Source organism: Pelodiscus sinensis, chromosome 11 (assembly GCF_052426305.1).
Source record: "Pelodiscus sinensis isolate ZL-2025 chromosome 11, ASM5242630v1, whole genome shotgun sequence".
NCBI lineage: Eukaryota > Metazoa > Chordata > Testudines > Trionychidae > Pelodiscus > Pelodiscus sinensis.
The window spans coordinates 16564898-16579909 of record NC_143062.1 but is presented as its reverse complement, the minus strand read 5'-3'; the positions used below and the strand labels follow the sequence as shown (position 1 = coordinate 16579909).

At 55.4% G+C, this 15012-nt stretch overlaps 1 protein-coding gene across 21 annotated transcripts in view; it reads right to left on the bottom strand.

Moving 5' to 3' along the window:
* The window catches only part of NRXN2 (neurexin 2), a 332982-nt gene that overhangs the window by 105076 nt on the left and 212894 nt on the right, over positions 1 to 15012 (bottom strand). The window contains exon 1 of one of the 21 annotated variants that reach the window (XM_075939218.2): positions 10906 to 12012. The exons of the other annotated variants lie outside the window; for them this stretch is intronic. Within the exon in view, the coding sequence (XP_075795333.1) occupies positions 10906 to 11119 (214 nt within the window). The 5' untranslated portion in view covers positions 11120 to 12012. Of the gene's footprint in view, positions 1 to 10905; positions 12013 to 15012 lie in introns of those variants that run through there. 21 annotated transcript variants of the gene reach the window in all.

The following is a 15012-nucleotide window of genomic DNA, read 5'->3' as shown; positions in this document are numbered from 1 at the left end:
CCATTGCCTAACCACCTGAAGTCGGAGCCTGACCAAGTGGGCCCTTCTGGCTATGCCATTGGCATGCTTAGCCACATGTGCACACACCCGCACACACTCATGTGCACGCACGGACACGCTCACCCACATGAACACGCACGTGCCCTCTGCCTTACGGACCCTCTGACCGAAGAGAGTTCAGCTCTCAAACAAACAGCTCTATACAACAAACTGTATTTCCGCCTCATAAGGCTGGGAAGAGCAGCCTAATAAATTCCCCTCCCGTGTATTGCAGCCAGTCGGACGGAGCTGACGCTCGCTCTCGCTTGTCTATCCCCCTTCCTGATTCCCAGGGAAATCGCGTTTGCTCGGCCCCGGAATTCAATTGTGCAGTGTCTATCGGAAACGCACGCACTCCCCTTGGCGTACCTCATGAATTACAAAGTGCTCTCCCTTTACGCCAGAGAAACTTGGTGCATAGAGCCCCTTGCAGTCCTGATCACAGCCCCGCCATCTCCATAGCGCTAGTTTGGGATTGCAGTTGGAGCTACAAAATTATTGACTTTAGGGCAACATCTCAAGCCACTTCTCCACACTCTAACAAATCAGCCCCATGGATCTATCTGGCATTTCCCACCCTCACCACCCCAGATCAGGTACTGGCCCCATCCAACCTGGTATGACATGCCCCTGCTGATTAGCCCTATGGGCCCATTCAATCTGGTATTCTCCTTCTCCCCCTGGATCAATCCCATAGTCCCATCCAGCATGATATCCCTCCCACCCCCCCACTCCGGATCAACCCCATGGACCCATCCACCCCGGTGTCTCTGCTGCCAGCAGTGTCAATATGGTGCTTCTGAGCAGGCATGCTTATTTCACGGCTCCCCTGGGAAATGCTAGGGGGAAGGGGCCAAGGCTCCTTTCTGAGGGTATGTCTACACTACCACCCTAGTTCGAACTAGGGTGGTAATGTAGGCAACCGGAGTAGCAAATGAAGCCCGGGATTTGAAACGAGGAGTAACGGTAGTTCGGAATAGGAAGCCTAGTCCGAACTACCTAGTTCGTGCCGCGTGTAGCCGTGCGGCACGGAGTCCGCGCTAGCGGACATTTAAAAATGGCGGCGCCCGGATTTATGCAAATGAAGCCCGGGAAATTCAAATCCTGGGCTTCATTTGCAACTCCGGTTGACTACATTAACTACCCTAGTTCGAACTAGGGTGGTAGTGTAGACATACCCTGAGTGCTGGAGATGCTCCCAGTGCCCTGAAGCCTGGATTCAATTACCCCAGTGCCGACTTCTGGCATCTCACTAAGTCAGACCAGCTAGCAGAGACTGCACTGGGAGCCACGAGCCTACCCCCAGCTCTGGGAAGCATTGGGTCTAGTGTTAGAGCTGGGGGCTGGGAGTCAGGGGCTGGGGGTTCTTTTCACAGCTCTGTAATGACACCTTCCTTCCCAGGGCCTTAGGCTCTTCACTGGTTACCAAGCTCAGCTCCACAGTGACGGGCATCTCAGAAGTCCAACAGAGGCTGGGCTTTGGCTGGGGCTAGTTAGCAGGTAGATGACGGAGTGTGATGGAGAAGCCCAAAGTCCCTGGCAAGCTGGACCCTATGGAAATGCACTTTCCCTAGCTTCTATGCCCCCACTCTGTGGAACACAAGGCCTGGGAGGGTCTGAGGTTAGCTGGGGCGCTGGACAGTGACCCAAGCCTCTGGGCGCTGCACTGAGCCACATGGAGAGCAGCAATTAATTCATAAAAGCATCTGTGTGTGAAACCCATAAATCCTTAGACTGCTGTAACTTGTAGCGGGACACACCATAAATAGTGTCATGGCACCATAACCATGGGCCCAAGCTGGGGCTGCCTTGATTAGCATATTAAACTGCACATTTGAGTAATAATTAATGAGCGGGTTAATGCTGTAAATCGCCTGCCAGCCAGGAACTGATAGAAGCCACCAACGGTTTGCCAGAGGCATGGGAAAGAGGACAGTGGTCTGCCCCATCCTCGGCAGGACAGAGCAGGCACCCAGATCCTACTTGCTGGGGAGCCCGTTCGCCAGCTGTGACCACTAGAGACTCCTCCCAGAACTGGAAGAGAACCAGGAATCCTGGCTCCTATTAGCTCCCACTTTCCTCCTAGAGCAAGGGACAGAACCCAGAAGTCCTGACTCTCAGCTCCTCCATCTCCTCGCCTTGCAGCACATTCCCCCATTCCTTATTGTTCATCCCACCCCACCCCAAGGCAGCAGCATCAAGCTTTTCAGGACTGTGTCCTTAGCCAGCCATCAGGGCCTCTGTCCCTTGAATAGTCTGTGTGTCCAGTGAGCCAGGAGGGACAGTTCAAAGTGTCCCCTGCTGTCCCCCACTGGGGAGGAATCTGTCCTTGCTTTGATGTGCATCTGCAAACCCTCCCCCCCTGCTTTCCCTGCTGGATACTGCAGGCTCAGCATCTGCCTGCTCGCTGGGGGAATTCAAGGGGCTGCTCTGCCAGAGCTTAATGACAGACGAGCAGACAAGGGAGCGGGGAGGGAGAGCGTGTTGGCATGGCCAGGGAGATCCTCGCCTTCCTCTGTATCTCAGGGCAAGAGCAGTCTGGGGAACCCGCATCTGCATTATGGGGAAGGTGGCAAATGAGGAAGGAAGGAGTGAGAGGACAGGAGCGAGCAGGGAGGTAGAAATGGAGAAGCAGCAAGGGCGGGGGAAAGGAGAGAAGGGGAGGGAAGGAGAAAAAGAAGGAAATCAAGGAGGGGCAAGGGGAAGAGGGTTGGGGAGAGGAAGGTAAATGGCAGAAAGGGAGGGTGGAAAAAGAAGGATGTGAAAGTGGGGAAAGAGAAAAAGAGGAATAGAGGGATGGAGACAAAGGAGGAACTGAAAGAGGGAAGGAGGAAAGAGAAATCCCTATAGCGATGACAGCATGAGGCAGCACCTGCCCTGTCATGCTATGTGACCCCCCCCATGAGCAGTGGGGGTGCTTGCTGGATGGCATTAAGCTAAGTTGGGAGGTGTCATGGGTCTGATGGCTACATGAGGTAATGTTAACTACTAGTGGCCTTAGCGGGAGGGGTGGGCTGAGGGCATGATCTAAACACATTCACCTCCCAACGCTTGCATGAGCCAAGGAAGCGAGCACAAACCAGCCAGGACACCTCCCTGTAGCACAGCACCCCTGAGTGCCATGCTGGGACCAGCACTAGCTGAGAGGAGACTGCCCCCTAGTGAGCTGCCCTACCCCTTGCTGCACAGCACCCCCTAACACTACATGGGTCACTGGAGTCAGCATTCACTCTGAGGGGACAGAACCCCCCATCTCACCCGCCACCCGCTCACCTCAGCAATGGCCCCCCCCCAAGGTGGGGTCTCCCAGCCATGCACCAAACAAGGCCCTGGGGCTATTTAGAATAGACTCCAAGCCGGGCAGGCTCTCAGGGTATGTCTACACTACAAAGTTAGTTCGAACTAACTTAGTTCGAATTAGTTAATTCGAACTAAGCTAGTTCGAACTAACGCATCTAGAACTAAAAACTAGTTCGAACTAGCGTTTTGCTAGTTCGAACTAGTAAGTCCACATTGAGTGGACTCTGAACAGGGCTTAAGGATGGCCGGAAGCAGTGCCAGCAGGGCATAAAAGGAGGACTTAGAGCATGGAGATGCTGTCTCAGGCTAGCCGAGGGCTGCGCTTAAAGGGTCCCGACCCCCACCCCGGACACACAGTTCTAAGGGGTGCCCCGCTTGCAAAGAAGTTCTGGCTTGGAGTGCCCTGAGTGCCCACACTGGGCACATCACACCACTCGGCCATCAGCCCGGCTGCACTTGCCGCAGGCTGCCATCTGGGGAGAGGGAGTAATTGGGGGGCTGCAGGAGAGCTTCCACCCCCAGAAGCCCGCAGAGCCAGCCCAGTCCTCCCCATCGGGGGCTCGTACCCCATTCCTCCCTCACCTCCTTCCACTTACCCTTCCCTAGCCCCCCTTCTTATTGATGTACAAAATAAAGATAACGTTTCTTCCAACATTGACTCTGTCTTTATTGAACAAAACTGGGGGAGACTGGGAAAAGGAGGTGGGAGAGGGGAAGAGAAAGGCTGGAAGAGGGGAGGGCAACTAACATGATCAGGGGTTGGGAACAGGTCCCAGATGAAGAAAGGCTACAGAGACTGGGACTGTTCAGCTTAGAAAAGAGGAGACGGAGGGGGGACAGGATAGAGGTCTCTAAAAGCAGGGGTTGGGTGGAGAGAGTGCATTCATAAAAGTTCTTCATGAGTTCCCATAAAGAAGGACTAGAGGACACCAAAGGAAAGGACTGGGTAGCAGGCTTGAAACTAGTAAGAGAAAGTTGTTCTTCTTCACAAAGCAAATAGTTAACCTGTGGAACTCCTTGCTGCAGGAGGCTGTGAAGGCTACAACTAGAACAGAGTTTAAAGGGAAGTGAGATCAAGTGATGGAGGTTGGGTCCATGGAGTCCTATTAGCCAGAGGGTAGGAGTGGTGTCCCTGCCCAAAGTTTGTGGAAGGCTGGAGAGGGATGGCACGAGACAAATGGCTTGGTCATTGTCTTCGGTCCATCCCCTCCAGGGTCCCTAGGGTTGGCCGCTGTCGGCAGACAGGCTACTGGGCTAGATGGACCTTTGGTCTGACCCAGTACGGCCATTGTAAGCTCAGGGCTCAGTGTCGGGGGTCTCAGTGGACCCCCTTGATTTTCATGCACACCTGGTCCTGGGTGGCCAGGCTGGCAGCTCTCCTGCCCTAGACGGCCACTTTTCTGTGCCTAGTGCGGAGATCGTGGACGAGGTCCACGATGTCCGCACTAGCCCAGGAAGGTGCCCGCCTCTTGCGGTCCAGGGCAAGCTCCCGGGAGCCGCCAGCCTGGTCCCGGCAAGAGGGGGTGGGCTGGGGGGCATCGGGTGGGTGGCTCTGTGCCGTGCCAGGTGCAGGGTCTGCTAGCTGGGTGCTGGCAGGCTTGCACCTGGCACGGGCACCGTAGCCAGCCCGTGCCCCTTTAAGGGGTCCGGGGCTGGGAGGGGGGCATAGAGTTTCCCTGGTGTTGGCCAGAGTGGCCACCAGGGAAACCTGGGGAGGGCTAGCCTCCCACTAGTTCGAACTAAAGGGCTACACAGCCCTTAGTTCGAACTAGCTAGTTCGAACTAGGCGTTAGTCCTCGTAAAATGAGGTTTACCTAGTTCGAACTAAGCGCTCCGCTAGTTCGATTCAAATTCGAACTAGCGGAGCGCTAGTGTAGCACCTATTAAAGTTAGTTCGAACTAACGTCCGTTAGTTCGAACTAACTTTGTAGTGTAGACATACCCTCAGGGGGGTTCAGCACCAGAGCTAGCAGTTCCAGCAGGACGGCAGCCCAGGGGAGAGAGCAGACCTCCGCTGGGGGTCCCCTCGTCCAACACTCCCCTGCTTCATTTGGCCACAACAGCAACTGGGGGTGGGGCAGGTGGCAAGCTCAATCTTCATGAGTAACTGCATCCCCCTTGGCTCCACAGAAACTTGTCCTCTCAGGCATCTGGGAGCACGGGGGCTCCCGCATGATCAGGGCTGTTTGGCTCCAAAGAAGTGCTAGTGGCAGAGCCACCATGGGAAGGCTGGGAATCCCCCACAACCAACAGCACCCAGACAGAGCACCTCCTTTCACACTAGGCCAGAGCAATTAGCCAACACATCTAGCCTAGCCCTTGCCCATGGGTAAAGGTGGGGAAGGTGAGGCACAGAGCAGAGCAAGTACTGCCCCACAAACGTCTCATATGGCAAAGTGAGAAGTGGGGTTGGAACCCAGGAGTCCGAATCCCACCCCCTCTACTTTCAGCACTAAACTCTGTTTTCTTCACAGAGCTGGGAACAGAACCCAGGAGTTCTGGCTCCCAGCACCCCCCTAACTGGTGGAGGAGAGGGTGTGATGCTCAGAGAAGGAGGGGATGTCACTTGTACGGTCAGGCCATGTTGGGGCTGTTTGGGTTCTGAGCACGCACACCCTGCTGACCTGGCTAATCACAGTTGATCTCATCACTAGGTCCAGGGCTGGCTCAAGATGGACAGAGACTGGAATAACACCAACACTGAAACCAACCAGCCAGCACTGCAGGGAGAGTCACACCGTGTGAGCAATACAGGGCCTATGACACACATACTGCAACCACTCCACTTTCAGGGCCAGGCAATAGAACCCGGAAGTCCTGTCTCCCAATGCCCCCAGTCCAACATATCACATTTCTTCCTGAGCCAGGCAAAACTCTTGGCCCCCCAGCACCAAACCAGTCCATTAAACCCCACTTCTTCCCCTCCTCACATACACGATAATCCTGCTACCTGGGCAGAGGGAACTGACTGCAGTAAACTGAAAGGTGGGAAGTGAGGCTCCCTGGACATGATAGGGAGGACCAGGTGTGTGGGGATCTATTGTGTGGACTGGCAGGACACCCCAATGTGCGTGGTCCTAGTTCCATGCCCCACCCTGCACAGGCTACCTATAGACAGGGGTGAAACCTCCGTGCTCCACACAGCCACCACATCCCAATCAGCCAGGTGGGCAGGCCCAGGGGTTACATAATGTGCAGGGTGTGGAGAGCTACGTACTTACCACACGTATATATGTGTGTGTGTGGGGGGGGGGAGAAACAGGCAGAGCCTCCTCCCTCCCCCCGCAGCTGGTCTCTTTTTCACCCCTGTCTTCATCTCCAACCCTGGCTCCTTTCACCCCTTCTCTTTCATCTCTCCCTCTCCTTTCTTTTCACTCTATTTCCTTTTCTGCCCACTTCCTACTTCCCTCTCCCCCATTCCACCAGGCTGAGATCTAAATCTAGCACTGAAGAGATCGCATAATCCATTCGCAGTGGCTGGGAGGGCCTACCCCTTCCCCCCATGGCAGAGCTCCCCTCACCAGTACCTACCTCCATCAGCTGTGCACACACCAGCTTCTAAGGATCCAAGATGGGTCAAGGATGGGTCAAGCAGGGTGGGAATCCAGCAACCAACAGAATGTATTCTAGTCAGGGGGATGGGAGCTAGGATTCCTGGGTTGTATCCCAAGCTATGGGTGGGAAGAGGAATCTAGGGGGTGAGAGGAGGAGGACTGGTTCTATCCCTGGATCTAGTTGGCCAAATCCTATCCCAACTCTGTGCCTCAGTTTCCCCTTTGGTACAATGGGGTTAATTATATCCATCCCCCCACCAATGGGCATGAGCTAGCTCTTTAGTGCCCACTCTGATTCCCAAAACAGGAAGCAGGAAGTTGTGATGGGGACGGGCGTTAATTCACCCTGAGTGTAATGCTGCCTTCCAAGCACCAATAGCTCACTCCATCACATAGCACCAGCACCCCCCCCCCCATACATGTGGGGCAGGGACTAGGTAGCTGCCTGATGGAGGAAGGATTGTGCTTGTATAAGACAGCTAGTGATCCCATCCCCAAGCCTAATTTCTCTCTCCCTTTCCTCCCTCCTCAGCACTCCCCACCTGTCCCCATATCTGACCCTAGCTCTTACCCCTCTGCCTAGTGTCCCCTCTCTCCCCACCAGAATGGGTCTGGGCCAGTTGGCACAACCCCCCAAAAGCCCACGCTTCCGCTCACTGCTCAGAGAGTGACAAGGTTTCACCGGGAATGGGGAGAATTGTGCTTGGGGAGGGGACAATTGTCCTGGGGGATGGATGCTTGTGGGGGTAGGGGAAGAGGGGAATTAGAGGAGTTTGCCAGGGCTCAGCTGGCAGTGAGTGGGGCTGAAATGGAAGCTGCTGTGGGGAAGGAGGACTGGCAGGGGGCTCCCTCAACCCCAATCCATGCTCCGAGTGCATGAGAGCTCAGGTGGGTGACCACCACCATGTGGGGCACAACACCCCTAGACTCACAGGTGGAGTTTGTTCGGGGCCATTGGTTCCCCCCCAAGTCTGAGTGTGCCAAGCTCAGCGAGGGCACATAGTAAAGTGATACACTGATGGCAGGACCTGCCCTGAAACACAACATGAGTTTGCCAGGGCTCAGGTATGGAAGAGACAGAAAGGGATGCATTGACAACAGGACCCTTCCCACCATTCCCACCCCCTCACGTATGATGCAGATTTGTCACGAAACAGCAAAAGTGCCAAGGAACCACAATACAACCCCCTCCCAATATCTGAGACAAGTTTGACAGGACTCAGCTATGAAGACCAGAGGGGATGCATTGACTCCAGGACCCCCACCCAATCTGTGATACAAGTTTGCAGGGCTCAGCCAGCAACGCCAGCAGGGTGGGATGAATTGAAAAGTAGATTGGGCACAAAAAGCTCTCTTCATGACATTCCAGATGAGCAGCAAGGCTTGGCTTGGGGCCCCTCTCCTGCCTTCTTTGAAGCAGTGGGGGATTGGGGACAGGAATGTGAAGGATGAGGGGGTGGGGTTCCCGGAGTGGGGGGAAAGGATGAGATCAGGAGAGGGAAGGTACCACAGGGGAGGGGAGCAGGATTCACCAGTGGGGGAGCAGGAAGGACTGGCGAGATACTTGGGGAGAGGAGCCATTGGGGAGCAAGAGTACTGTGTGAGGAGAAAGAGGGTGGGATATTAGAGGATGCTCTGTGGAGACAGGCTGAGGAAGAGGAGATACAATGGAGGCAGAGCCAGGGAGGGAGGTACCAAGAACGGAAAGAGGGGAGGGAGGGCATACCAGGAAGAGGAACACACTGTGAGAGGAAAGGGGAGGAGAGGCACTGGGAGGGAAGCAGGGCGGTAGGGGGTATCGAGGGAGAGAAGCCATGAGGAGCAGGGTTGCAATGCCCTATGGGAAAGATGGAGGGATGCCAGTGGGCGAGTGTCCCCACTGTGCATGCTGCAAGTAAGGAAGGGTGTGTGGTGAATGGCAAGAGCCACTATGTGTGGGAGGGGGAAGAAAGGGTGGTGGGGGGAGGGGAGGAAAGAGGATCCCTAATTACCATGCCTACTACAGGTGAAGGGAGGTGTGCAGTGGGTGGTGGAGGACACTGTGGGGAAGGAAGGGATATGGGTGGGGGTGGGGGGAAGGAAGCAGAGGGGATATCAGGGAGAAGGGTGCCCATCTGAGGAAAGGCATGTGGCTGGTGGAGATGGTCACCACACAGGAGGTAGGAGGGTGGGCACCAGCAGGGAGTACTGGGGCAGGAGGAGATCCTGGAAGAAGGGTCCCCACTTACTATATACAATGCAGGCAAGGAAAGGCCTGTGGTTGGTGGTGATGGATAAGGCATGAGGGATACTAGTGAGGAGGGGTCCTCACCTACCATGAGTGAAGAAGGGCATGAGGCTGAGACAATGGACAATGCGCGGAGACAGAGGAGACCATGGAAGGTTGGGAGGTGGGGAGGGGATACTAGAGGAAGGAAAAGTCTCCACTTCCTGTGACTCCCATGGGAGAGGAGGGTGTGTGTGGCTGATGGCAGTGGACACTGTGCACAGGGTTGGATGGTATGCAGAGGAAGCAGAAGAGCATACAGAGTGATACCAGGGAGAGGACATCAGAGGGGAGGAAGGAGGGGATACCAGAAGAAAGGAAGGGTCTCCAGTTACTGTGGCCGCTGTGTGTGAGAAAAGGCCTGTGGTTGAGGTTTTGGGCACCATGTGGGTGCTGGGAAGGAGGAGAGGCTGTAGGAAAAGAGCTGGTATGGTGAGGAGGGAGGAGGCTATCCTGGGAGATACTGGGGCAGATAGGAGGGATGTCAGAGGGGAGGATGGAGGAGATACCAAGAGAAGGCAGGGGTCCCTACTTACTGTGGTCACTGTGTGTAAAAAAGAGGATGAGACTGATAGTAATGGGCACCATGAAAGAGCTGGGAAGGAGGAAATACCAGGTAAGAGAGAAGGGGATATTGGGAGTATGGATACTGGGAAGAGGAGGAGGAAAACTGGATACGTAGGCAGAGGAGGACTGGAGTAGATGGGGATATTGCAAAAGAAAGGATATTGGGGGATACTGAGGAGAGAGGAGGAAATGCTGGGAGGGAAGAGAGGACATAGCAGGGGAAGAGTAATGGTGAGAGGAAGGGCTACTTGGCGAGTATGGGGGCAGTAGAGGATATCAGCGTAGGAGAAAAGGAGGGAGGGAGGACTTGTTTGATATGGGAGGACTGTAGGAAGAAATATGGGAGGGAGAAGGGCACCCAAGAGGGATAGGGGGAGAAGATAGAGGGTACCAAGAAAAGAGTAGGTAAGAGAAGATTATCTGAGGGATACTAGGGGAAGAGTAGGGGTAGAAGAAGGGGATACCTGGTGGATTTGGGGGGGGAGAAGGGGATACCCATGAAGGAGTAGAGGAGGGAAGAGAAGAACCTGGTGAGTATGAGAAGAGGGGATACCATGGAGGGGATACTGAGGAAGGAAGAGGGAGAAAGGGATGCTTGGTGCATATGGGGACAGAATTGAATACCAGTGAGGGGATAGCTGGGGAAGAGTAGGGGAGGGAAAGGGGCCCAGGTGCATATGAGGGGGAGAATAGAGAATACTGAGGAAGGGTTAGGCACAGGATGAGGGGATACCAGGGTAAGGGAAGGAGGAGAGAAATGAAAGTTACCTGGGGGATATGAGGGCATAGGAGGATATAAGGAGAAGGAAGAAGGGACACCAGGCAGGTGGGGATACTGAGAAAGGAAAAGGGGAGGGAGGAAGGGATATTTGGTAGATATGTGGAGAGGAGAGGATACCAGCAGGTTAGGAGGGGAGGTAGGAGAGGATTCCTGATGGAAATTGGGGAAGTAGGGGATACCAGCAGAGGAGGAGAGGGAGGAAGGGAGACCTGGTGGATATTGGGAGAGTAGGAGATACCAGTGGAGGAGGAAAGCAGGGAGGAGGGGATACTTGATTGCTGGATAAGGGGGATAGCAGGAGATACTAGGCAGGGAGTTGGGGACACTAGGGGATACCAGGAACAGAGAAGGAGATATTGGGAGGGAATAGGGGATACTTGGGAAGGGTCCTCACTTACCATGGCCGCCACGGGTGAGAAAGGGCGTGCGGTTGATGGCGATGGGCACCGTGCCATGCTTGTTGTGGAAGTGGTGCACGTGGTGTGTGGTGCTGAGACTGGAGGACACTCGTGCCGCCCCAGTTGGCCCAGCCAGAGCTGCCAGCACTGCTGCTACAAACACAGCCCATGGCACCCCCTGCCCTGCGCCCCCACCCCTGCTCCTCTTCCTCATGGCGTGGGGCGCCAGGGAGGGGCAGGCAGCCCCCAGGGGAGTCACGATGTCAGATCCCAGGCACGCCGCCGTCCATACCGCGGGTTTGCACGCCGATGGGAGAAAAACACCCCCCAAATCACCAAAAATCCACCTGGCAAAAACCACTGGAGAGCAGGAGGGAAATGAAAAATTGTTAACCCCCCTCAAAAAAAAAAATCCAAAGCAGCAAAAAAAAAATAAACTCCGGGGTCAGATCGATGGATGGATGGACGATGCCTCAAGATTCCTCTCCTCTCCTCCCCCGCCTCCACTTCCACACTCCTCGATTCACAGAGAAGTCCCCATCCTTCAGTATCCGGCGGCAGCACTGTACATCCAGCTTCCCCTGGGAGGGGAGGACGGGAGTGGGATGAGGGGGGTGGGGAAGCATCAAAGGATCTCCAACATCCAGGGAAAGGGGGAATGAGAGAAAAGAGCCAGAGGACAAGTACCAAAAAATGTAAATAAATGAGGAAAGGATGGGTTTCAATTACAGTCGTGCATCATCCTTCAAGGGGGGGCAGAATGGAGGGATGGAGACTGAAAAAAAGGAAGAAAAGAAAATAAACGAATGAGAAAAGGCAAGGGAAGGATGGGGAAAAAAACCCTGAATTCAGGGCAGGAATATGGAGCCGAGGAGGCGTCAGGGCAAGCAATGGCTGGGGTGAAGGATTGCCGATGGAAGGGGCTGGCAAAGGAGAGATGGGGGTAAGAACTGCAGATGGAGGGGGCTGGCAAAGGAGAAGAAAGAAAAGGATGAAGGCAAAGGCAGCACGGCAGACAGAGAGCGCGAGAAGGGGGAGCCGAGTGGAATGGCACCGCGCTCGCTGGAGTGTGCTGCAGAGGAGAGGGACGGCTGGAAGGAGGGAGCGAAGAAGGGGGGTCGGCGGAGGGAGGGAGGGGATGGGGGGAGGACCAGAGCACCGAATCACTCCGAAATCTAATGACAACGTTTCCAAGCTCCTTAATTCATTGCACCTGGCACCCTCCCCCCCAAGGCTGCTGAATTACTGAAGGCATCTCCCCCCAGCCCTCCTTATTTTCTGGGGGGGGGGCTTGCGAAAGCTCTTTACAGATGCACCTCTCTTCTCTCTGATCTCTTTCTCACTCCCTCGCTCCCCCTCTCCTCCATTTTCAAATTTTCCCCGACCTCTAGCGTGGGCTGGGATCCACTCTCTATACCTTCACCCCCTGAGACCAGAACCAACCCCTTATATCTTCACCCCCAGACAGCAGAACTAATTCCCTGTCTGTTCACCCCCTCAAGACCAGAGCAGACTCCCAGTATCTTCATCTTTCCCCATTCTGGATCCCCACCCCTTTGCCTTTTGGGCAAGGTTGGGATGCAATCTACAGACTGAGTCCAGGTGTAATATACCTTCCACCCTGATTATTTACCCACTCACTCACGCCCGAACGAATATCTTCCCTCCTCTTTGTAAGAGAGCCCCCCACAGCGGTCCTCTCCTGCACACTGCCCCCCCCAAGCAAAGTGATCATATCCCCCCTGCACAATTTCTTTCCCCTCAACCACCTTGCACCCCAGCTTTGAGCTTCTGTACACACCCCTGCACGAGACACAAAGATACCCACCAGGCACGTGCATTCACACAGGTACACGCATGCACACTCAGGTGTGCACATACACAGTCACACACACACAAGCACAATGTTTTCTCCAGAGCAGTTTGCTTTTTCCCCCAGCTAGAGGTTGTGTTGGGGTGTGTGTGTGTGTGTGTATGTGAATGAAATACTTCATACTTGGTGTGTGTGTGTGTGGGGGGGGGGTTGTTAACCCTTTCTTAGATAGCTAGAGCCAAGCAAGACCCTGGCAGATTCTATTTTAATCTCTATAGCCCAAGGCTAACGAAAAATCTGACAGATAAAAATACAGAAGGCGGTGTGATCAGAAGATTGGGGGGCAGGGGGAGGGGAGATGTGATGGCTTCGCTCTCCAGTCAAACCCCTTGCCTGGGAAATGTGCCCACCGCAAAAGGCTGGGTTGGAAGCAGATGACAGCTCCCCCCACAGCCATAGGCACAGACGCGCGCACGGCTGCTGTGCTGTGTCCCACAGTGCCCCCTGCTGGGACTGGAGTAGCCAGGCGCTCTCCCCACCGCAAGCCTCCCTGCCCACAGCGCCCTCTGCGAGAGGGGCCAGGCAGCGAAGGGCTGGGATTCCAGTGCAGCCTTGGCTTTGCTGACTGATCTTTGGCACAGGTCTCCAGTCTCCTGGTGTTTGGGGGGAAATGTGTGCGCACACCCAGCAGGCAGAGGCCTCCGGCAACAGGACTGGGGTGGGCTGGGCTGACAAAGCCCACAGAGGACCCAGGCAGGGGCTGAGGGACCAGGATTAGACGCTTCAAGCTCAGGGGCTGGACAGGCTCTGTGTGGAGCCGGCTCACGCCAGCCGGGCTGCCAAGCTCATGATTTATTTAGCACTGGATCGATGGCGATCAGAGCCGGATGTGACTGTATGTCCCCAGAGCTGGGGTGGGGAGAGCAGACTGGAGAGTGAAACTCACTCACTCTCAGCCCTCCACTCAATGTACCCTCCACCAAGGTCCCCCTCACTGCCACTGTCCTTCCTGACCATCTCACACAGTGCCCCCACTGTCAGTATACCCCGTAGTGCATGCAGCCCCAGCCAATGTACCTCATGCCCACATACCCTCCTTAGTAAATGCAGACGCTCGCCGCCAATGTACCCCCTCACCACACACAGCTCCTTATTGAAAGGGTACCCCCTTCAAAACTAGAGAGCCCATGCTTTTGGAAAGGGGATGTGCGCCCAGAAGGAGATGGGCACGCTGGGTACTCCGCTCGGGGAGGCGTGAGAATATGTGGAACACTGCGGGGCTCGGCAGGGCGGGAAGGGCTGAGTCTCATGGTTGGGGGATGAGAAAAGAATCAGGAAATGGGGAGGCCAAGCCTCTTCTTGCGGGTTGGGAGGGGGCAGTGGAAATGGCAGATGAAATGCTGATGTCGGTGAAGGCCCAAGAAAGAAAAACCTGTGGTGCTGCAGCTTCTCCATGTTATCCAGCCAGGGACTCCAGTGCTGTGAACTTCTTCATGGCAGTGCCCCCAGCTGGGACTCCCTCCTTCACTCCCTGCTATGCCATGGCCGAGTATGTGCAGGGGCCAGGTTGGCGGGGAGCGGATGGGGATGGCTGGCCTACCAGCAGCTCACTACTCTCTAATGAAGATGGCTGAGCTCACCAGCTGGGTGGTGGTAAATCACCAGCGATGAGCTCATCCTGCCATGATGTCACCCCCCACCCCAGCTGGGCCAGAAGGGGGGAGGGGCAGTCGGTGCTCAGGGGAGGGTGGGGGGATGGGAATTTATCAGCAAAGGTGGCAGATGGGCAGGGGGAAGAGAAGTGGGGAAAGAAGGGGGGATGTGGATTTAATGTACTAGGCCAGAGATCAGCAAACTGTGCAGAAGAACATTCAGGGAGGCACGGTGGGGCCCAGACCAGCCCCTGGGGAGAGGGCCTGTTCTGCTCCGCTCCCACCCCCAGCCCTGTCCCCTACTGCAGCCCCAGCCTCACCCCTTCCCTCCCTCCAGCAGCTGCAGCCCAGATCCCAGCTCCACGAGGAGGGGCGCTTGGACAGGGCTAAGGGGGGTGCAACTCTGAAAAGTTTGGGACCACGATACTGGGGGTACTGGGCAAGGGGAACAGATGTCAGGATAGATATAACGGGGATACATAAGGGGGCCAATGTTCCTATCCCTGTTCTGATGGCGCCCCTCAATACTGACCCACAGCCCTTCTAGGTAGCCCAGCCCCGTGTCCACACACAGCCCAAGGCCCCCCAGATCCCAGAGCATCAAGAACCAGCCCACTTTGTAGTTCTGTGACAAGAACCAAC